This window comes from Lynx canadensis, chromosome A3 (assembly GCF_007474595.2).
Source record: "Lynx canadensis isolate LIC74 chromosome A3, mLynCan4.pri.v2, whole genome shotgun sequence".
Lineage (NCBI taxonomy): Eukaryota > Metazoa > Chordata > Mammalia > Carnivora > Felidae > Lynx > Lynx canadensis.
The window spans coordinates 100,103,667-100,128,462 of NC_044305.1; the positions used below are offsets into that span (position 1 = coordinate 100,103,667).

At 45.7% G+C, this 24,796-nt stretch overlaps 1 protein-coding gene across 5 annotated transcripts in view; it reads right to left on the minus strand.

Moving 5' to 3' along the window:
* ST3GAL5 (ST3 beta-galactoside alpha-2,3-sialyltransferase 5) overlaps positions 1-24,752 on the minus strand; it is a 49,219-nt gene extending 24,467 nt beyond the window's left edge. For all 5 annotated transcript variants that reach the window (XM_030311034.1, XM_030311032.1, XM_030311031.1 and 2 more), the window contains exon 1: positions 24,578-24,752. In XM_030311034.1, the coding sequence (XP_030166894.1) occupies positions 24,578-24,665 (88 nt within the window). In that variant the 5' untranslated portion in view covers positions 24,666-24,752. The remainder of the gene's footprint in view (positions 1-24,577) is intronic.
* Between the last annotated feature and the right edge of the window lie 44 nt (positions 24,753-24,796).

Here is a 24,796-nt window from a genome sequence, read left to right on the forward strand (position 1 = left end):
ATAAAAAAGAATGAATTAATGATACACCCAACAACTTGAATGAATCTAGAGGTAACTATGCTGAGCTAATACTAAAAGTTCACATATTGTATGATTCCAGGTATATAACATTCTTGAAAGGTCACAATACAGAAATGAAGAACAGATTGGTAGTTGTCAGGAGTTATGGAAAGGGGTAGTGGGTGTGGTTGGATCCTTGTGTTGATGTAAATATTCTGTGTCTTGACTATACCCCTATCAATATCATAGCTGTGATATTATACTATGGTTTTGCAAGAGGCTACTGGTGGGGGAAACTGGGTAAGCGGTACATGGGATCTCTCTGTATTATTTTTTTACAACTGCACACGAATCTACAATTATCCCCAAATAAAAAGTCTAATTAGTTTTTAAAGAGCCTTTACCTTTTAAAGGTGCATACAGAACTATTTACAGATGAAACAGGAAAAATGAGATCTGCTTCAAAAAAAATCAGGAAGGGGATAGGCGGGGAGGTGGGGGATAGATAAGGCAACTCTAGCTTTAAACTGATTAAGTATTGGGGCATGTGGATGGCTCAATCAGTTGAGAACCGACTCTTGATTTTGGCTCAAGTCACAATTCCAGGGTCATGAGATTGAGCCCTGCTTTGGGGTTAAGCAGGTGTGGAGCCTGCTTAAGATTCTCTCTCCCTCCCTCCCTATCTCTCGCTCTCGCTCTCCCTCTCCCTCTCTCTCCCTCTCCTGCTCACTTGTCACACTCTCTTTCTCCCTCAAAAAAAATTTTTTTTAGTTAATTAATTAAACGGATTAAGTGTCAAAGCTGGGTACTAGACACATGGGGCTCATTAAACCTTTCTCAATACTCTAATGCTTTTGTACATCTGAAGTTTTCTATAATAAAAGTTCAAAGAGAAAGTGTTTTATATATATATATATATATATATATATATATATATATTAAGAGGAAATGTTATATTTAAAACAACAAAAGCGTTACACTAACAAAAAAAAGAAAATATGGCAATTTTAAAAGACATTTTTCTTAAAAAGTTATATGTTCTTGGGTATGCTTGCCTACTTATTCTTTTGAATTAATTTTATTCTCAAATTTTCAATTTCTAAATAATATTCCAAGGGGTACTATAGTAGAAATCAATACATTCTCCCCCCCCCCCCCCAATATCAGTTTCCCCCTTCCTGACAACTTGGTAGAATTCTGGATTTTTAGCTAGGGTGCATGGCCTCCCAACAGGAAGACTCTACATTTCCCAGCCTCCCTTGGAATTAGGTATGGCCTTGTGACTAAGTTCTAGCCAATGAGATATGAGCAAAAGTGACTTGTATAACTTCCAGGGTGTATTCCTTGGCATACACCTTTATCTCTTTTCCTGCTGACTGAAATACTGACACATGATGAGCCACTCTGGACCACACAGAGAGCACGTCACCAAGGGATGGTGAAGCAACAACAGAGAAGGGGCCTGGGTTCCTGGACAACCCCATGGGCATTCTACCTGGGACTGCCTGCCTCTGGGCTGTTATAAGGTGGAGAACTAAACTTCTGTCTTGCTTAAGATATTGTTAATTAAAAGTGAAGTCATATCTCAACTAATATAGGCACCTATTATATTACGCTATTATGATAAATTTATATATTAATTTAAGAAATAATATCTTTATTATAGTCATTTGGCCAAGAGACAGTTATATCTCATTATACACTTCATTTCCATTCAAGTTGTGTCATTTCCTCTGAACAAAATCTTTTATCAAACTGACATTCAAGTATTTAGTCTTTCTGCTCCTAGAAACAATCTCTCCATCAGTTCTAATTTTAACTGTGTAGCACTACAGTGCAGGATTTTTGTAGACAAGTATCCTTCTGAAGAGTTTCAAAAAACACTGCCAAGGACCTCACTAGTAAACCCTTCCTGAACAACAACTGAGACCCTGGAACGTTTTTAAACACCACAACTTGAGGTTACTCAAATGCATGGCCAGCCAAGTGGTGGGAACCAGCAGGCTACCTGGAACCTATATGTATATAAAACAGACATTCTAAGATGTCTCTGTTTTTACAACCAGAATGACACATGATTTGCGCCAAGGTGGACCTCCAGCAAACCCAGACACCACAGTGTCAGAGAGAAGCGGGTCTCCACCTCTGCCTGTCACTGGTGTGCTGGACAGCACTGCCCCGCAGGCTGTACGCCTGTGAATTTCCTTCCTCAGACTGTGGCCAGCCGGCTTCCTGCTGAGCTGTGACTGGGGGATGTCCTGGTAGAAGACTGGAAGACAAGAGGAGGAAGCAACCTTTCCGGTCCCCTGACGCAGTGCAGGTTCTGACAGGGGTGGTGACAGTCACAGGCAAGGGAGGGCGACTACATGTGACTCCACAGCATCAGTGGGCATCCAGTGTCTGCGGTTTCTACTTGAGAGAAGTAATGGCATCTCCAGAAGCTTTGTGACAAGTACAAGCCTCAGCCCCGGGTGACAGAAGCTTCCTGATCTCTGGCTGACACTTCTCTCTTACTTTGCTATCTCCAAGCCTGCCGATGTCTTTGTGATCAATCCCCTGCATGAAAACCCTCCCTGCCAGAAGCATCAACATCGTTTCTGGTTTCCTGCTGGACAGTGACTAGTATATCAGATGATGCTCTCGTGCCACTTTCAGGAAAGTGGGATTGTTCAAGGAAAGGAGGGGCTCTGGGGGTGACAGCAGGTCTAGTCCTGCTCATATGCTCAAAAAAAAAAAAGCTGTTTTGTTTTTTTCTAATCATACTGGAGAGGACCTCATGAGAAGGAGTATGAGAACATAGTATCTACAGCTCGTCACCTGGGCTCAGCTCCTCCACCTACCAGTGGGGAAACTTTGGGCAAATCACTGTAACTCCTGCAGCTCCATTTCCTCATCTGTAAAATGGGTGTAGCAGTATTACCAACTTCATAGAATTCACATGGAGAAAGTGACTGCACATCATAAGCACCATGTACTTGCTGGGTGTTGCTACTATTATCCCACAGAAAGGGAACTTACAGGCACCCAGTCTCATTTGATATGCTTCATCTGTTGGGGCTTTAAGGCTCTTGTGCCTTTTGGTCACCCTCACTTCCAGCCACAGTTTTGGCTCCAGTCCTATCATGGAGTCGATTCCATTCCCCTTCCTGGTATCTCTGGAGAAACAACATCCTCTTGAAGCCCCTCACATACTCCTCCAAACCCTTTCTCAACCTGCAGAACCTCTCAATGCTCAGTGCTCACTGGTCACTGGCCCCTCGCTGTCACTGCTCCCTGCGACGGCCAAGCTGTTTCCAGCCTGTCTACCTCCCTTCAACCAGTCTACACACCATGCCTCGGATACCTTGGAAACACACCTCCTTTAAAACTTCTTAAATCTTCCCTTGAACTCCCACATGCACATCTTATGCCTCCAGGGTCCTGGTCTCCACCCCCAGCACAATCTCCTCCCTGAATACCACCAGATTCCACCACCAGCCTTTAACCCATGTCCTCAAGGGAGTAACCCCTAGACCCAACTCCCTGTGCAGACCTGTCACCCAAGCTCAGACTATGTGTCCAACAACCTGCCTACGGTCTTCATCTCAGACAACAGTACAGAGCAGAACCTGGCATTGCCTCTATTCTTCACATTATTTTGAAGGTGCACCATCCACTCAGCCACCCAAGCTGCAAACCTTCCCCTTAGGTTTCTCTCTTTCATTCCCAGCCCCGATCGATCTCCAGGGCTTCTCGATCATAATCAACAATTGTGGATAAGTTTATTTTTCATTTTGCATTCTGTGCATTACCGTTTTAATCTCTGCAAACTTAAAGACATTTTCATGGCGGGAGGAAGGGTCCTTCCCCTAGGATGAAAAGAAATTTGAAAACCACTCAAATGAAAAATATTTTTAGGAACCCTGAAGCATCTCTTAGTGTGTTGGGGACACTATATCATAAATGAAGCACTTAAAGGCAAAAAAAAAAAAAAAGTAGTAGGAACTGTAAGTTTCTAAGTTACTATATTTTGTGGGGGGGGGGTCTGCTGAGTTGGGAAAAAAATATATTTATGCAGAAGCAAAATGAAGAACATTGACACTCAGCAAGTCCTGGTGGTCTGAGCTCCCCCTGCCACTGTGTGGAAGCCGCATGCCTGGCTCTACCTGAGCATCAGGGGTCTTCAAAAAACTGGTGAGTGAAATCAACAGATGAATGAAGGATGACCGCAGTATTCCTAGAGCTTCCGAGGGCTCGCACTCGCCAGCATCAGCTGGAGAAGCAGAGTGTCACGAACACTGCTCCACACGAAAGCCACCCCTGCCAGCCTGTGCACGTGCACACACAGACTGAACTCACTTTGGTGATCGGAACCCTCCGCTCGAGTCAATTCATTTACGTAACACGAAGACTGCTTAGTCTAGAATAATGGAACTACTACAGATATGCCCTACTTACCAAAACTGCCTATGTTGATTCCTATGTGCATGCTTTATTTGGTCTTTGGAACACTTACTATCAGGAGACATGTTATTTATACATTTTTCCCTTTTAATATACATTTGTCTCTTGTCTCCCCCACCAGAGTACAGACTGCAAGGAAGCAGGGGTCTTCACTTTGCTCACCACTGAATTCACAGTGCCTAGAATGGTAAGAGGCACATAATAGGCACCTAATACATACTTATTGAACAAATACTTGGTTTCTTATGAGAGTTTCAGAGGTGATGGTGGTTTCAGGCACTCGCCCAAGGACTTCTGTTGGCAGGCCATCACCAACGGATTGCCTGTCTTCTGTCCCTCCTGCTCTCCTTCCCCGCCGCCTTCGTGGGCAGCTCTTCCCCTACTGCCTCCTCCTAAGTGCTAGGGTCCAGGACTCATAAGTCTGGCCCTCTTCCCGCCCAAACTGCTGGGATAAGAGCCTCCATATCATGGCTTTGCTAAGCATCTTTATGCAGAAAAGTCTTGGCTTTCAAAATTATGTATTTCTACTCACACATAAAAACATAACATATCCTTCTCAAATGCTTACATGCCTGGTGAAGAAATAATTCTTATTAAGGCCCTGATGCATAAAGGGCCAGGCCCAGATGGATAAAGGGCCAGGCCCAGGTTTTCGGTCTATTTGTAGAAATGGCACTAACATTTTCAGAATGAAAAATTAACCATTCAAGACAAGATTAGAACAGACACCACAAAGCAGGACACGAGGAACTGCCAAATTACCAATATAGACAACTACTGGTACAAGAGTGGACAGGGCATTCATATTTATTGGGAGGTAAAGCCTACACACAATATCACCGAATCCTAAAAACACCCCCTTCATTGGACTGCGATGCATTTAACCTGCCAAAGGTCATACGTGGATAAGGGGCCAAGAATTCCAACCTACATCTATTCACCTCCAAGTCCATGCCCTTCCACCTGGGGTGCTTTAGGAAGGGAACGTATGCGAATATGTGAAGTGTTTTTCATTTTAATAATGAAGGCATGCCAAGGCACAGACTGTTATAAACAAAAATGTGAACTTGAGATGAGTAAGCCAACATGGCTGGAGTGCACTGCCTGGAAAGGAGAACAGATACAGCTTAAATGTTAATATGGCAGCAGCTGAAAGAACATGCCTTTTAAGGTGGGAGGATTCTGGGAGCAGAGGACTTCATAGCTGCATGCTAGGTTGCCCATTGAGGGACAGCGAGGCAGGATACTGAGTGCTCGCTGCTGTCCAGATGAAAGGGGAGCCCGAGGCCTGCCCTGGTGAGGAGCAGGAAGAAGGGACAGGACAGAGATCTACTGAGAAATGATAAAAGGAAGGCAATCAGCCGCGATAAGTGAGCAAGCGTAAAGCTGCATCCCAGTTACGGGAAGACAGGGATGGGAGTCAATTTTTGTAGTTTTGTGATGATGTGGTGAATTTGAGATGATAAACAACTAGACAAAGATGACCTGGAGACAGGTGGAAATTTGGCTGGAGGCTCAACACAACATCCACTCCGGCAGACAGCCCTGCCCACCCGGTCTGAGACAATTAAACCCTCAGGCATCCACAGTATGGAATAAATTAACTTCTCTCCTTTAACAAGACTGGTATAAGGTATGTACCATCCAGGGAAAGTTGAGAAAATAGTCACTTAGATCGTGTTTGGGTTTTGTGTTTGAGATGAAGGCTTCTACTTGATAAAGGAGAACAGAAGACGAGGCAGGAAGCCTGTCCTTGGGGAAAAGACAGCCTTGGGGTGCCCAGGAGAATGCACAGCACGAGCAGGGGGCACAGCAGAGGGGCTGGGCAGGGAGGGAAGAGGCACTCTATGGGCAGAAGGAATGGAATGAGCAAAGGGCAGAGGCCTGGTTAGTTTGGGGAACGGCAAATGACTGGCATGGGGTGGGGGTGGGGTGCAGGCAGGAGTTAAGGCAATATTGTGGTCCTGTTGGACACCCAAGGGCTGGGGCCACAGATCAGCTGTGAATGCCCGCTGCCAACAGCACGCATCTGCCCCCACTCAGCAGATGTGTCCTACAGCCCCACCCAAATGATTGAGGAGGTACAAAAGACTAGCCCTCGTGCCTCCAGGAGAACGCCTGGAATCAGCTGGGAACACAGCTGTGCTCAGCTCCTTTCCCTGTCTCTCCCCCCACCCCAGCCTCACCCCTTTCTCCCGGCAGCCCCCTCAATGAACCAGGGGCCCCTGAATCCTGTTTCAGGCTCTGCTTCTATGGAACCCAACCTAAGACATGCCATGAGGTCATATGGAAGACTGCAGAAGGTCATGGACAATCACAAGAAGCCCTTGCGGACTTTATTCAAGAAGCGTCATGAAATGTGGAAGAAAATCAATGGGGAAGCAGCAAGGATAGCAGGGGCAGGGGTGGAGAGCCTGATACCGGAGGCTGGTGGGGAGCCAGCCCAGCATTCCCAGCCGCAGATCCTGGGTGCCTCAGCAAAGATGGCAGCAGCAGTGGGGAGAGGAAGGGCTTCGGCTGCAGCACCGACAAGGCTTGGGATAGACCAGATGTGCTTAGCAGGCAGGAGGGAAGACAGCTCAAGTGATAGGGAGGATGGTGGAGCTCTCTGTAGAGAAAGGTCACAAGGATGGAAGCTATGGGGACACAAAGGTCAGTTTGGCCCTGCTGAGTCTCAGACGCCTGTGGGCCACCAGGCTGATATGTCTTGCTACAACTGAGAACCCAGGCTTGGGGCCCTGGAATATCAGTCAGGGGGTGCCCTTGGCTGCATGTAACAGAAACCTGGGTATCATGGCTTTTAGCCAAGTCAGGTTTCGTTCTCTCACAGAACCAGAAATCTAGGGGCAAGCAGGCCAGGCTGATGCAATGCCACACACCCACCCCCCCACCCCCCAAGCTTCTGTTCCTCTAGCATTCATACGTGGCCAGCCTCCATTCCACAGTCCAGGCAGGAAGGAGAAGAGGGACGAGATGCAAAGGAAGGGGAAGCACCTATATCAGGCGAGGGAAACCTTCCCCGGAAACTAGAAACCACAGGCTTCCATTTACATCTGTTTGTCGCTCATTTATATCTCTTTGGCCAGAATGGGAACGGCATCACGTGGCTACCTCCAGCTGCGAAGTTAGCCAGGAACTTTTACAAGCTGGGCCACAGGCTTCCCCAAACAAAATTAGGGTTCTGTCAGTAAGGAAGGAAACGGGATCTGTAACCGTCAATAGTAGGATGTGCCATAACAGATAAGGTCCGGGGACATTTCGATAAAGGTAGCAGTTAAGACTGCTCTAAAGAGATAAGATCCCGGAGGGGAAGAACACAGTGCAGAGCCTTCTTAACCTTGGTAAGCCCACCTTCAAGGGGTCAGGGAGGAAGGGAAGGAACACAGGAAGTACCGCTGGAAATCACAAAAGGAAATATTGAGCAAAATCAGTAACCCTGACATGACAATTCCAAGCCTGGGTTTCAAAGCACTCTGAAGTCCAATTATTTAAGAAAGCAGCCTGAGAGGTCCTGAACAAAATGCACTTTATACTGCTTTATCCTAAACAAGTAATAATGGGTGCCCACACACAAAAGGGGTGATTTCTAAACGTTCATTTCATCGATTCTGTGGGCATGCAGAGACGACATGACAGATGGGAGTCTGGAATGAGTCCCCACTTTCTAGAAACCCAAGGTGGAGGGAAGTGATGACAAGAATGTATCCATAGTGGTGTGGGGAGGGCCATGGGAGCAAGGAGGCTGTTTAGAAGCACGGCACCTGCCACTCAGCACACACACAGACAGGGTCGAGTCACAGAGCTGACTCCTGGGCTGTCTCGCCAAAGCCCAAACGTGGGCACAGGGCAAAAGCGGCAGGGCTGGGGGGCCCAGGGCAGCAGCAGGGACCAGTGAAGTTCTACACTAAACTCGCTCCTACCCCCACCCCACAGGGAGAGGCAGCTGCAAGTAGGGGAACGGCGGTTTTGTCAGAAAAGCTCAAGAGTACTCTAGTCCAGGGCCTTACCTATGGCTTCCAGAGCTCTGCGTGACATGTTACTTTTCTCCTACTGATTCCAGAAGTCAACCTGTCCTCCTGTCCACCCAGGCAGACAATCTAGGTAATTCCAAACCAGTTTTAGCTGTGGAACTTTGTTTGTATGAAAGCTCACTTGGAATCCTAAGACATAGGGGTGCATGGGTGGCACAGTCGGTTAAGCATCTGTCTCTTGGTCTTGGCTCAGGTCATGAGCTCACGGTTACTGAGTTCAAGCCCCACATCAGGCTCTGTGCTGATGTCCCAGAGCTTACTTGGGATTCTGTCTCTCCCTCTCTCTGCCCGCCCCCTCCCACCCCACTTGTTGAGTGTTCTCTCTCTCTCTCTCTCTCTCTCTCTCTCTCTCTCTCTCACACACACACACACACACACACACACACACACACTAAATAAACTTAAAAAAAAAAGAATCCTAAGACACAACACAGATAAGAGGCATGCAACTGATCTTTTGTGGGGTTTCTTCAGCTCAGCACTACTGACATTTGGGGCTGGGTGATTCTTTGTTGTGGGAGGCTGTCTTGTGTACGATGTGTAGCAGCATCCCTGGCCTCTGCTCCCCAGATGCCACTAGCATCTCTGGTCCTGCTCATCTCTCCCAGCTGTGACAATCAAAACTGTCTCCAGACATTGCCAAATGTCCCCTGGGGGGCAAAACTCTATCCATTGGGATAAAATCACCGTCTGTATGAACATTCCAACACTGCCATATTCCTAAAGTATTGAGGGTAACTAAACTCACCTCAAAAACGGAAAACCAAAGACTGTGAACTAAAAGTCGAAGATACTTGAGTTTCAGGATCTAATATTTTTAATATTTGGTTCGCATTGCATGGTCTCAAGAAACTGGATTCATCAAGGTAAGTGTTCGTGTTCTCACCTGTGCAATGTGTAAGCCAACAGACAGGCACAGGCCTGCATTCACGCAGCAGTCAGGGCAGAGCACCAGCCTGCAGGGTATGCGAGTTCCAGGTGTACATGGGGATGGAAGGGCCACACTCATTCCTGGATCCATACGATCAAAGCAAAGCACCTTTATCCCATTCCGCTCCCTCCACCCAAGGGGGAAAACTCCCTCTACACCATCCTGCCCTGTTTCTACTGGGTAGGCAGTGTCTTACTTGTCTTTTAGGAATGTGAAATTTCACCCACGATATCAAGACCACAAAGGAAGTGCTGGAAGAGCTCTGGTGCTGAGACCACACCCAATCATCTCCTGTCTTCTACGATTCATTCAACTGAAATGACCAGTGCCTTCCACTAGGTGAGGATATGCAAAGATGGTTATCTGTGAACCAGGAAAGGGCTCTCACCAGACACAGGATCTGTCAGTGTTTTGATCTTGGGTTTCCAGCCTCCAGAACTGTGAGTAATGAACATCTATTGTGTAAGTAAATAATAAGAAGAAATAAATAGTCAATGCCTCCACCACTGTCTTGGCCAATGGTTCTCCAACCTGAGCATGCACAAGAACCACTGGAAAAGGCTGTAAAGTATGGAGATTCCCAGACCTCATCTCCAGAATTTCCCACCTGCTAGGAACAGGCAAGGACACCAAATGTGCATTTTAAGCAAGTTCCCCTGAGTTATGTGGGTGTGGTACCTTGAGAAACTCTGCTCTCTGGTAAGCTGTAATTAACAACAGATTTCAGCCTAAAGATTTTCAGGTCCTCCTACAAACTGTGCAGTTACAAGGACCTGTCTACTGAAATGAAAAATAAAAGCGTTGCTCCATGAATGCATCCACACTCTACTAGTTTTGCCCACCAACCAAAATGCAAGCACTTCAGGGGTGCCTGGGTGGCTCAGTCAGTTAAGCATCTGACTTCGGCTCAGGTCATGATCTCGCAGTCCGTGAGTTCGAGCCCTGCATTGGGTTCTGTGATGACAGCTCAGAGCCTGAAGCCTGTTTCAGATTCTGTGTCTCCTTCTCTCTCTGACCCTCCCCCGTTCATGCTCTCTCTCTGTCTCAAAAATAAACGTTAAAAAAAATTTTTTTTTTTAAATGCAAGCACTTCAATGATTCCGAGGTGTGCGTTTTAATCTACTGCTAATCAACCAGCATTCCTCTAAGGCTGAGAATACACCATTACTTTCACTCAGTTGCTGGCTTTTTACATGTTTAAAGATGCTAAGGCAATTAATTCTGAGTCCTTGGAATACATAAACATTCTCCAAAACTCGAACATGCCCAGAAACTACACATGGTGTTTCTCCAAGATTTTACTAACATGACAAAGATGTCAAGAGAGCAGCACCTCTTGCGGGGTCAAATCCAGAACCTTCTTCCCCTCCCTACCTCTCTTTTTATACTCCCCTCCCTCCTCACTCCCCTTCAGCCTAGAGGTCTCTTGTTTCCACCCCCACCCCACCTCAGGGTCTTCATTTGTCTCTGCCAGGCCTCCAGGTGGCTCTCTCCCTTACGATCTTTATTCTGGTCTTTATTCAAAAGTCACCTTCCTTGTAAAAGAGCATCCCCACCCCTAAGCCCTGTTATTCACCCCTGCTTTACTTCACAGTACTCTTTAGGACTCAGACATATTTGCCTGTTGTCTGCTCTCCCCACTAAAACATAAGCTTCCTAGAAAAGAGGTTCTGGTAATTGTGTTCTCTGCTATAACCTCAGAACCTAAAACAGTGCCTAGCATGTAAGAAGTACTTAACTACTTGCTGAAGGAATGAACCAACAAATGAATGAACGCACTCATCAGAGGCCCGTACCCAGATTCCCGCAGAATAGCTAACCCAGAGTTAGCATGGTCCTAACGTGCAGACGTGAGGACCAGATCCTTCCCTGTGTCCAGATGTCACAACCACTGGGCATTTGTGAACTGTCCAGAGCATGCCTATATCATGGAGAACAGGGATGGGATTTTTCAAATGAGAATCAGTGTGTGTGTGTGTGTGTGTGTGTGTGTGTGTGTGCGTGCGCACGTGCAGGGCCCTGGGGAAAGGAGACAAACAAAGTCAAATGATTGGCCCCCCCACCGCCATGGGAAATAGAAGAGAAGCTGGGTCTGTTTTGTTTTGTTTCTTAAGAGGAAAAGAGATTAAAACAGTCTCACTGTTTGGCTGTTTGATAATGGCCAAGTCATTCTTTAGGATGTTTGCTAAGATGTAAAAAGCAGGATTGGATGAGAACATTTCCACTGCCTCTTCTTCCACTAAAATTTATGAGTCTCACCTACTTTTCAAAGTGAGAACAGGAAACATAAATCTTAGCTGATTCAATGGACGCTCATACATTATGGCCATTTAGGAGAGAGAAATAGGAAGCTGGAATAAGTGGAGGGAGATGGGTTTAAAAAAATTAAAGGGGAAAGAGAGGAGTGGGGGACACAGAGTGGAGAAAATGGAGTGGAGGCTGAGGGTTAGGAAATTCTGTGAAAGGAGAGCTGGAAGGGAAAGAAAGACAGGAAGGAGGTATAGAGGCTTCACTGTTCTTATCATATTCTGTTCCCTAGGGCTGGACAGTTTCAGAGGAACTCCTCTCTGCAAATACTGATAAGCAGATCCACCCACACACCCACCTCAGGCCCTAGCGTAGAGCTCCCCTTCTGAATCCAAGAATAGCCCCTGTCACCCCACCCCACAGGAGAGACTCCAGCCAAAACATAGAACGTTGTCCTAAACTGTATGAAATGCAGTGGGGGCTGGACAAGACCCCGCCCCTGCTTATGCAGAACGCAAAAGATGCGGGATTTTTGCCAAAACATACAATCTGAGGTTCCATCAAGCAGGAGGGTGGACCATCTTTGACTGATGCCAAAGCTTTAAGCAAAGCATACCCTCTGCGGGCCCTGTGCCTTACTTATTGGCAAGCGCTCAACCAAAGCTTCTTGGTGAAGTGCACTGATCTCATGCATCAACACTCTCAACTGTGTTTAAATATATTTCCGAAGTTACATTCTGCCTGGGAAGCCTCTGTTACAGGACAGTGGTAGGTCTAGTCTAAACCAGGTAAATGTGTGGATCAGAGCTGGCTGACCAGGCTACCTGAAGACAGCCAGCAGGAGTCAAGTCTCTGGAAAGGGAGCAGCGGACAGCAGAAGAAAGAAACCTTCCTGTCAGGTGAAGCTGCACTTTTGGTGATCTTGCACCCTGTCTTCTGCTGACGCCCGGGGGAGCAGAGCCAATGCTGAAGGGAGCTCAGCGTTGTGGGTAATGACTTCATTAATGACCACGGAAAGGGGAGACCCTGAAAAGCCCCATGTGGCTTCTGATGCTAGACTTGCCACAGCACCATGACCTGCAGACTTCCGAGTTTTTAAACTCTATTAACTCTGTTTTTTGACATAATCCCAAACTTACAGAAAGATTGCATGAACAGTACAAAAAAAATTCCTGGATACCTTTCACCCAGACTCCCCAACTGGTAACATTCTACCACATTTGCTCTGTCTTGCTACATAATACAATATAATATGCATATTACTTTTTTACCCGTTTGAAAGTAGTTGAAAACATGATGATATTCCCCCTGTAAATATTTTAACATTTTAGTATTTCCTAAAGACAAAGATATTCCCTTACACAACCACAACATAATGATAAAAATCAAGCAGCTTTTGTTGTTTCAATACCATCTAATCTAAAGAACTTCTACGAATTTCTCTAGTAGTCCCAATAATGGCCCTAGAGCAAAAAGGAGCACATGTGGCATTCAGCTGTCATATCTTTTCAACCTCCTTCAAGCTGAAACAGTTCCTTTATCTTTAATGACGTTGGCATTTTTTGACAAGCACAGGCCAGTTATTTTATAGAATGTCCCTCATTTGGGGTTTGTCAATTTCTTCATGATTATATTCAAGTTTACATTTTTGGCAGAAACATCACAGACTGATGCTGTGTTCTTCTCGATGCATTTTGTCAGGAGCCACACGATGCTGACTGTCTCACTCCTGGTGATGTTCAATTTGATCAACTGGTTAAAGTAGCGTGAGGCAGGTTTCCCTGCTGTCAAGTTACTATTTTTCCTTTGTAATTAATAAGTAACTTGATGGAAGATACTTAGGCACTAAATAAATACCCTGTTCTCATTAAATACTTATTTCAGCAGCCACTGGTGGATTCTTGCTGGAATAAGAATGAAATCCTGTATGAGGACAAACAAGGTCAAACTTCAGGGGAAAAAATAGGGCTGGTTGAAGCAGTAAGTCATAAGCAAGAATTAGCATGTGAGACTTAATTCAAATAACGCTGGGTTACATTCACTCTGAGCAATCAAGGGGGAAAAACACCTCTATATTTACCTTTTTTTAAAATGTTTATTTTTGAGAGAGAGAAAGAGACAGAGAGTTAGTAGGTGAGGGGCAGAGAGAAAGGGAGACACAGAATCCAAAGCAGGCTCCAGGCTCTGAGCTGTCAGCACAGAGCTCGATGTGGGGCTCGAACTCACAAACTGTGGGATCAGGACCTGAGCCGAAGTGGGATGCTTAACCGACTGAGCCTCCCAGGCGCCCCTAGATTTACTTTTGAGAGTATATGTGAGTATCCATGTGCATGCTAGGTCCTCTCATGGTGAGCATGCCTGCTAGAAACTCAGCCCTTCAATTCGAAGGTGTCCAGCGCCAGCAAAAAGAGACACCCACGTCCAGAGAGCTGACAGCCAGAGTCATCCTCACACCTGAGGCCCGATTCTCCAGCGGCAACGCTGAGGGGCTCAGCTCCACGATTCCTGGTCATGTTGTTACGTTTAAAAACAAAAACCCCAACTCACTACTGCCTTAGAGGAGGTGGTCAGCTTTAAGAACTCTGGCTTGGCTTATTCAAAAAGTATTTTTTACAAGTCTATTATCAAAAAGTTAGAAACTTCAGAAATTATACAAGAGTGGAAAGAACATTTTGAAATCACATACTGCTTGTCATACTACGACCCAGTAATAGCCACTGTTAACATTCTGGTCTTCAATTCCATCAGTCTTTACTGTTTGTATATGTATATTTTATCAGGATTGGGATCAAAGAGTCTATACCAGGCCTCTTCAAGCTGGGTTTGGCTAGAGAATTGAGCCCAAAAGGATCTGAATACCTATTTTCCCAATTCTTCCAAGGATGGTCTATAACTAGAATCATTCCGGAAGCATGGGAGAGAAATTTACTCATAACTTACAATGGTTGCCCTAGAGTAGCAGGGCTTAATTCTCTTGTAAACCCCCAGTTGCAGAGGGCTGGTCCATATTGTTGTATAATTTGCTTTGCTCCCCCCCTAACAATCCTTTAAATAAACATTTTTTTCTTCCAAATTTTCATTTAAGTTCTAGTTAGTTAGCATATAGTGTAATATTGGTTTCAGTAGAATTTAGTGATCATAACTTACATATAACACCCAGTGCTCACCATAATAAGTGCCCTCCTTAACACCCATCACCCATTCAGCCCATCCCCCACCCACCTCCCTCCATCAACCCTCAGTTTGTTCTTTATCATTAAGAGATTCTTATAGTTTGCTTCTCTCTCTTTTTCTGCCCCCCTTCCCAAATGTTTGTTGGTTTTGTTTCCTAAACTCCACATATGAGTGAAATCATATGGTACTTGTCTTTCTCTGGCTGACTTATTTTGCTTAGCATAATACACTCTAGCTCCATCCACGTCGCTGCAAATGGCAAGGTTTCATTGTTTCTGATGGCTGAGTAATATTCCATTGTATATAGATACCACATCTTCTTTATGCATTCATAGTTGATGGATATTTGGGCTCTTTCCATAGTTTGGCTATTGTTGATAATGCTGCTATAAACACCAAAGGAAACAATCAACAAAATTAAAAGGCAGCCTATGGAATGGGAGAAGATATTTGCAAATGACATATCTGATACAGGGTTAGTATCTAAAATCTACAAAGAACTTATCAAACTCAACACCCAAAAAATAAATAATCCAGTGAAGAAATGGGAGGAAGACATGAATACACATTTTTAAAAGGAAGACATCCAGATGGCTAACAGACACATGAAAAGATGCTCAACATCACTCATCATCAGGGAAATACAAATCAAAAAAACCATGATGGGGGCGCCTGGGTGGCTCACTCAGTTAAGCGTCCGACTTCGGCTCAGGTCCTGACCTCACGGGTTGTGAGTTCAAGCCCCACATTGGGCTCTGTGCTGACAGCTCGGAGCCTGGAGCCTGCTTCGGATTCTGTGTTCCCCACCCCACCTCTGCCCCTCCCCTGTTCATGCTCTGTCTCTCTGTCTCAAAAATAAATAAACATTAAAAAAATTTTTTTTGTAATAAAAAAATAATAAAAAAAGCAAAACCATGATGAGATACCATCTCATACCTGTCAGAATGGCTAACATTAACAACTCAGGGAACAACAGAAGTTGGCAAGGATGCACAGAAAGGGACTCTCCTGCACTGTTGGTGGGAATGCAAACTGGTGCGGCCACTCTGGAAAACAGTACGGAGATTCCTCAAAAAGTTAAAAATAGAACAACCCTGCGACCCAGCAACTGCACTACTAGGTCTTTATCCAAAGGACACACAAATACAGATTCAAAGGGGTACATGCACCCTGATGTTTACAGCAGCACTATCAACAACAACCAAACCAAGGAAAGAGCCTAAATAAACATTTAATAAGCACTTTCCATATACCAGGCGCTGGGAATATAAAGATAAAAAGACACAGCCCCGTTCTTCTTTAAATGAATAATCCAGCCAGGGAAGGCCAAAATACCTTCATACCCAAAATACCAAATAACGCCACGGTAGAGGGGAAGCAATACACCTGGAGCACCCCGAGCAAGGAACTGTCATCTCCGTCACAGGACATCAGGGAGGCTTCCCTGAGGAGATAATGTGTAAACGAGTCCCTAAAGGATGGGCAAGACTTCAGAGACAGAAGACAGGAACAGGCATCCAGACAGAAGAAATACCATGTGAAAATACCCACAGAGGCATGCTCTGGCCCGATCACGGGGGACCTGGCGAGAGCGGCAGATGTGCCTAAGACGGAACCACAACCTCCACACTGGCCTCAAAGGAGGGGGTGCCAGGCAGCCCTACGTGGCTCTGGAGCAGGCTGGCCAGCTCACGATGGGAAGTGGGCTGAAGGCAGCTAAGGAGAGGTCACGGAGGTCACTGCAACCGAGCCAGAGCAGACCCCGTGAGGAGGGGGCCGATCAAGAGATGTGAAGAAAGATGCCACACAGAATGTGGTGACTGAGCTGGCAGGGGCTGTTATTCTAGCACCCTGCCAGCTGAGGTCTGGCCTGCATAACAAATGCAGGCCAGTAATAGGAAGGAAAAAGAGCAAAGAGCAGGCAAGAGGGCTCCACGCAGTGCCACCACTGCACCATTCTCTGAGGGGACTTAATGGCAGAGGTGGGGGTACCCCTCAGAGAAGGAGACCAGAGGGAATAAGACAGACACTGGAATAAATGGGGGAAGACTGCTTAGAGAACTGCCCCTCCTCTTTGGGTCCGTCTAAGCTCTAAGAAAACACCTTACATAAGAGCTCTCCAGTGGGGGGCCCCTGTGATTGCAAATTATATGTGCAGAATATGTAAAGGAGAACAAGTCGGTGGCAATCCCATGAATACTACAAATAGCGCAAAATCTAGAAGGTACCTTTAAAATTTTTTTTTAATTTTTATTTATTTTTAAGAGAGAGAGACAGAGCATGAGCAGGGGATGGGCAGAGAGAGAGGGAAACATAGAATCTGAAGCAGGCTCCAGGCTCTGAGCTGTCAGCACAGAGCTCATAGAAGGTACCTTTTTAATGGAAGATTTCCCTCTTGATCTAAAGGATATAAGTAGTAGGGATGAAGAAATAATACTTAACAGAACGGGAAAGTCAGTAGAAATAATAGTTAACAAAATCAACTCTGGGACCCAATGTAAATAGGCTCCAACACGAGGACCTTCCTAATGGGAAACATAGGGGATGAGACGATGTGAAAGTGTGTGTGCAAATTCTGAAATTACCAAGATCCCACCCCCAAAAAGAAAGGGTTGGGATATGGGTTCCTAAGTCTTGAAATTATGAAGTGACATCGTCAAACAAGACCTCAGCAATATTTCTCAGGGAGCAGCTGTCCAGGTGGATAGGGAAACAGAGGTCAAGGATTTGCTAGGTAGTTTATGTCATGATCCAGTATTCTGTAAGCCACGTCGTCCTAGAAGCAGCAAGCTAGTCACATAAAACTCAAATCAGAAAGTGACCCCAGGGGCACCTGTGTGACTCAGTAGGTTAAGCATCTGACACTTGATTTCAGCTCAGGTCATGATCTCACGGTTCATAAAATCAAGCCCGGCTTCAGGGCTGTCAGCGCAGAGCCTGCTTCGGATTCTCTTTCTCCCTCTCTCTCTGCCCCTCCCTCACGAGCATGCAAGTTCTCTCTCTGTTTCTCTCTCCCCCTCTCAAAATAAATAAATAAACATATGAAAGAAAAGAAAAGAAAAGAAAAGAAAAGAAAAGAAAAGAAAAGCCTAAAATGGCCCTAGAAAAGGAACTGGAGGGACCACAATTGGGACCTGAAGTTTGACAGGCCCTGGCTGTTTTGAGACTGAAGGAGTGGGAACAGTCTTAGAGAAGAAAAAAGGAAAGTTTTGTTTGGGGCACTTTAAGCTCAGAGAAAGTTAAATATGTTTGAACTCTTAAAACCAACAACAGGTATTTAGGTCTATAAGAGGCATGGCTAAAACAAAGAATTTCCTTTTATAACCCAATCACATATCCCTTTTCCTCTTTGCTCCAAATATTTGGGAAATCATTATTTGGGCAGGCCCCAAAGAAGCATGCTGCCAATCATATAAGCAGGGTTTGTTTTTTTTTTTTTTAATGTTTATTCATTTTTTTGAGAGAGGGAGAGAGACAGGGCATGAATGGGGAAGGGGCAGAGAGATAGGGAGACACAGAATCCAAAGCAGGCTCCAGGCTCCGAGCTGTCAGCACAGTGCCTGACATGGGGCTCAAACAATGAGATCATGACCTGAGCCGAAGTTGGATACTTAACTAACTGAGCCACCCAAGCAATCCTCATATAAGCAGGTTTTTAGGTTTTTTAAAATGTTTTATTTATTTTTTAGAGAGAGAAAGCATGAGCGGGGGAGGAGCAGAAAGAGAAGGGGACAGAGGATCCTAAGCAGGCCCCGTGCTTACAGCAGCAGCAGGCCGATATGGGGCTCGAACTCACATTTGATCATGTGAGATCATGACTTGAGCCGAAGTCAGAGGCTCAACCGACTGAGCCACCAGGAGCCCCTCATATAAGCAGTTTTAATCAAGCATGGAGTACGTGCCTGGGGCTACAGCAATGGCCAGACGGACACAGTCTCTTTTTCAAAAGGCTCTCATGATCTTATTTTAAAAATCAGACAAGTAGATCTATCACAAATGTAATTATTTTCATAGTATTTCTTTCAAATTTATTCTACATTGAACATGAGGGCTGTGTTACAAGATGTTTTAGATTTGAGGGTGTGTGTGTGTGTGTGTGTGTGTGTGTGTGTCTGGGAAGGGGTTAGGAAAGGTCCTCCCAGGAAGGAATGAGTAGAACTCAGTGGGCAGGCAGGTTGTCACCTGAGCAGTGACAGCAGGCACGGAGGGGAAAATTTCACATGGAGTGCCTGAAGGTCCAGCCCAGGAGGGAATAAGGTACCAAAAGAAGCTAGAGAAAAGAAGCAGACCATGCCATGGCCTGCTGGAAATGGGAAATTTTTTTATCCTGAGATAAAAGGAGCAACTGGGTAGGAAGTTAATTGGAACTGGATTTTGGAGAGACCTCTCTTGAGCCACACTGGAGATGGGGAAGTCCTCTTGTGCCCTGAGACCAGTTAGGAGCCTGCTGTGGAGACCCAGGGGAGTGACGATGGCCTGCAGGGGAACACGCCAACCTGGACAGGGAACAAGGCCATCTCAGCCACCTCGGATGACCTTTCCAAGAATTTCCACAGGAGTTGTTCTCAAGCATGCGGCAGGAACACACTATGTGCTGCAAAGGGAGGGATGCATTTGCCTCCTTGCCACCTCCAGGTCAGACTGCCTGAGTCAGAATGTCCCCTAGACACTTTCCCCAGACTCCGTCCCCTACACTTTATTAGTTTCTTAACCCCTCTGAGCCTCAACATCCTCATTTGTAAAATGGGGATAATAATGATACCAAACTCACATGGCTTTTGTGAAAATTAAATGAGCTGTACGTATAATGACATATACATAAAAAATGACTATATATATATATATATATATATATATATATATGCATGCTATACTGACTCACTTTATTGTCACCTGCTCTAGTCTAGTCGTCTAGTCTAGAGCAGGTGACAATAAAGTGAGTCAGTATAGCATTTATCTTTTCTTCTGACCTATCTATGTGTTGTAGCATGTAGGTTTGTTAGGAGGGGAGTGGGTTTACTAAGCTTTTCACAAAAAGCCCACTCCTCCTTTGCCAGCCACTGAACACTGCCAGATTCCTACGATCCTAGATTTCCTTGGCAGAAAACTGAACCCCACCACCACAGTTAGCCCTGACTGTCCCCTTTATCAAGACAAATCAGCTCAATGTTTAAAACAGGCTAAGATCCAGAGCTGTGCTGTCCAGTACAGTTGCCACTAGCCACATGTGGCTGTTAAGTACTTCAAATGTGGCCAAACCAAATTGAGATGTGCTCTATATAAGTAAGTTACACACCAGGCTTTAAAGACCGAGTATGAACACGAAAATTTAAATTGCTCATTAACAATTTTTAGATTAATTTCAGAATATACTGGACATACTGGGTTAACTAAAATATATTATTAAAATTAATTTCACCTTTTTTTTAAAGTTCCCTTCCTTCTAATTTGTTGGATTCATTTTAATTGCTATGTTCCTAATGTCTTAATTTAGCTAATTAAATCATTAATTTTTGCTATTTTTCTTGTTAATATGAGCAATTAAGACTGTACCTAATAGTTTAAGTGTATAAGTCATCCTACAACTTTTGACACATATGTTTATTATTATGACTTATCTCTCAAGCCTAAATATTTTTAAATTCAAATTTTCACTTTTTTTCCAAAATAGCATTTAAAACTGATATAATTTAGTTGCACTGTGGCCAGAGAACTTGTTCTGTATGATACTGGTTATTTTAAACATGTTAGAACTTATTTCATGACCAGGTGTATACTCAATTTTTGTAAAAGTACAATCTTCATTTGTGGGACCATATTTTCTATATAAACAGTTGGATCAAGCTTATTGTTTGCTGGAATAACCCTTTACTGGTTTTCAGTCAGCTTGTTCTATCAGTTACTGAAAGATGTATAATAAAATCTCTCTCACTTTGGTGGCAGATTTGTCAACTTTTTTTTTTATTCTTCTGTCACTTTTTACTTTACATTGTTTGAAGCTGTGTTATTAGGTGCATAACAGTTTAGAAGTTCTTATATTCCTCAGAAATTGCAACTTCGATACAACTGTTTCTTTTCAACTTTTTAAATGTAGCTACTAGAAAATTTTGAATTATGTGTGGCTTGAGTTACAGTTCCACTGGACTAGAGAAAGGATAAGCAAGAAGCCTACACCAACCACCAAGTCCTGGAAAACTAAGGATGTGACTGCAGAAAATAACAAGCAAAGGGAGGAGAGTATTGGGAGCCCTGTTAAAGGACCATACTCTCTTCCTCTCTTGCCACTAGAGTCTAAATAGGAAATGAGACCGAGATGTTTGTCAGAAGCAGAAAGGAGGTGAAGAACAAGATAGAAGAGGATAAAAAAGCAGAAGCTGAGGGGCGCCTGGGTGGCTCAGTCGGTTTAATGTCCAACTCTTGATTTCTTCAGCTCAGGTCATGATCTCACAGTTGGTGGGTTCAAGCCCCGTGTCTGGCTCTGTGCTGACAGCTCAGAGCCTGAAGCTGGCTTCAGATTCTGTCTCCCTCTCTCTCTCTGCCCCTCCCATGCTCACTCTCTTTCTCTCTCTCTCTCAAAAACAAATAAACATTAAAAAAAAAAAAGGAGCTAAAAAATATATAGAAAGTACAATGTTTAGAAAGCAAAAGGGAGGAGAGGTTCCCAGAAGTGCTTGCAGGGAACTGGGAGCTGAGATAAGTTAAAGCAGTTTGGCCAGAGAAACTTTTCCCTGACAACAGAACTCTTGGGTTGCCCACAGCTCGGCCTGTGCTGCTGCGTGACTCGGGAGACCGGGGCATGGAGCTGACTGCACTTGCCAAGAGAATATGGGGCATGGGGCACAGCCAGATAGAAACTGATCATGACTCCTGGTAAGACTCCTGCCTGTCTCCTTGGTGAAAACTTGGTGTTGCCCTCATCAGCTAGTAGTAAGGAGGTACTATTATAAAACTAACACTACACTAATAAAAATTAACTACTAATTACCATATAATAACCATATGATGACCACACTAATAACAACGTAGTTATTAAAAAATTGGAATAACATGGCTTTGCCTGCAGCTCCCAAAGCTGAGTATACACACGCCCATTACCCAGCAATCACACACCTACCATACCACCATCAGAAATGCATACGTATGTATACCAAAGATGGGTACGAGAACAGTCACAGCAACGTTATGTGCAATAGCCAAATGCTGGAAACTGCCCAAATGTCCATCAATAGTGCACAAATATGTGATATATTAATCACCCAAAGGCCAAATCAGCACTGAGAGGAAGCACACTACAGCAAGAGGCAGCGTCACGAGTGAATCTCAGAAACCTAACTCATTAGGAAAGATGTAGGATACTGCAGGATCCATTTATACACGCATGGAACTGTCAGGTGTGGTGGGTTGCCCCCAGGGAGGTAGGGACTGGAAGGGAGCACACGGGGAGCTCCTGCTTCTTGATCTGAGTGCGTGGGTGTGTTCAGTTTGGAAAACTTGTGAACAGTACACTTACAGCGTGTCTACTTTTCTAGTATGTGTGCTATACTTTAAAAAGAAAGAAGGAAAGAAAAAGCTGTCCAGGTAAGACATGCCTGGAAGTGTCTTTGTACCCTCTAACCTCATTGTTCCCCCACTCCCTCACACTTCTTCCTTGCTCCCCCTCTGCAGGTGTGCTTAAGCTGGTTCTTTCTCCCTGAGGAGCCCCACACGTTGCTATCCATATTTACGGCTTCTTCCCACACCAGGCTGGTGATTTGCAACCCCTCCCCATTTTGGATGCCTTGGCTAATTTAGGCCTTTCACACTGATTCAGCCCTTGCTTCTCCTTTCTCTGCAGTTAGGAAGTTTGTACCATCACTGTATATCTTCCCAGCTGTTTTATTTCTGCTAAGGCTGCCCAGCTAGACTTAAAATCATGGAGCATGCCCTCTGGGAATGATCTCAACCCTCCACAGGCAGTTCAGATTAATTTGTTCCTCATGAACTAGAAGGGTGTGGAAGGTGAGTTTTAATCCTCCCAGGAACTCCTGGCTCCCAGACATCCCCCTTCAGCCCCCAGCACCTGGATGGACTCCCACAGAGAGCGCTAAACCTTTTTTATTATAGTCTGTTCACCTCCCAAGAGCCAACTTGCTAGATAAATTCCCCTCACTGCTGCCAAACAGCATGGGACTAACTTAGCCATCTGGGCCAAAATTATAAGCATTTTCAAAATAGGTAACCATAAAATGACTTTTTAGAATATACGCCTGTTGGCCATCTCACACTTCCATTAACTCCCTCATACCTTCCCATCTCACTCATTTCTTTTCTGGCTTAGAGGAAGAAATGGCTGCTAATCACAAATAAGGTCCATTTCATCTTACAGAAACAGCAGCACTCACATAATGGACAGACATGGAAAAAGAACCATGACATCTTGGTTATAGTGCTCTGGCAGTTCACAGCACTCTCTCCTGTCTAAGCATGTGTTGGAATTTAGGTGATCCTGGCTCTAAGACTAGAAATGTAAGACATTCTTCTAAACTGTCCAGCTTTCCGGATTACACAAGTGAAACCACAACCCATCATGTTTTTGAGTCTGTGCCCCTTCACTCAACAGACATGAATTCCTCTTCCTCACAGTTTCAGGATACGCATCCCTCTCTGGAAGAGGATTAGCAGTTATAAAACAAGAGGAGAGTGAGGCTAAACACCAGAGGGCAGGAGATGAGTCTTCTTCCTCTTTGTAACCCCAGTACTGAGCTGGGTGCTTGGCACCACAAGCAGGCAAGTCAAGGATGCGAAACGCAGCACATAAAACTATTTTCTCTTTTAAAAGAGCGATCCATAATTAAGCAAAGGCCACCTACACGAATTAAGACATGAGAACATAAAATTCATCTTTCAAGTCAGCTGATTTGTAGGACCCCTTTAACGGGTAAACACATTATTCGGTCAGAACCACTGAACCAGAGGCCTGAAAGGGACCACAGCCATCAGCAGCAGCTCAAGCTTCCCAGCAGCGACCAGGAAACAGAGCCCCTCAAGGGGATATGTATTGGCCAAGGTCACCCAGCTGGTGTGGGGCAGAGACAAGCCCCCGCCTCTCCCTATTAGCCCGGCACCTCTGAGAGATGCTCTCCAAAATCCTTGAGTTATTTACACACTAAAGGCGTATAATGAATGCATGCCTATGTCAAGTCACTGCTTACAATTCAGAGGAAAGCAAACGGTCACCAAAACGTGTCTCTTTCGTAGGGCTGGCTGCAGAGGGGGGCGAGGAAGGTCACTGGCGAATTTCTACGTACAGACGCCACACATCCCGCCTTATGGAAGGATGCAAAGGGCAGTTTTGGGAGCTGCTAGTTACACTGCAGAGGGTCCCCCAATCCCGTCCCAGGGAAATGAGTTAACTCGGCTCTGCTGGCTCGGAAGCTTCCAGCAATGAATTAAACCCCGAGCCGCTGCGGAACACCGGGGGAGAAAGGGCCACTGCGGCTGGACTCGACAACCTGGCGGTTCACCCCTGAGCCTCCACCGCGTCCACACTTGCGTGGGCCGCGGCGCCCCCTGCCCCGTCCACGCGGCCCGGAGCCACGACTCCCAGCCCGCGCCCCCGCGAGGCGCGTCCAGGGGCGCCGTGCCCTGGGAGCCGCCCGCGGGGCCGGGGAGGAGCCGCCAAGCCCCAGCCAGGCAGGGTTAGGGACTGATGGCCACCGCCGCCCCCAGCCCGCGGGCCCCGCTACGCCGAGAAGGGGGCTGCGCCACTTACCTCGGCCGGCAGGTGCCGCCGCCGCCGCCGCCTCCGTTCGCAGCTGCAGGGGACGCCGCTCCGCGCCGCCGGCCGCCTTCGTCCGCATGCTAGGGAGGGGGCGCCGGCCGGCCTCCAGTCCAGGGCCCCGCGCCCCCGCCCGCCCCCGGCGCAGCGCTCGCGCCCATTCAGCATCAGACTGTCCGCTCCCCCGCGCGGATGCGGAGGAGGGACGCGGGC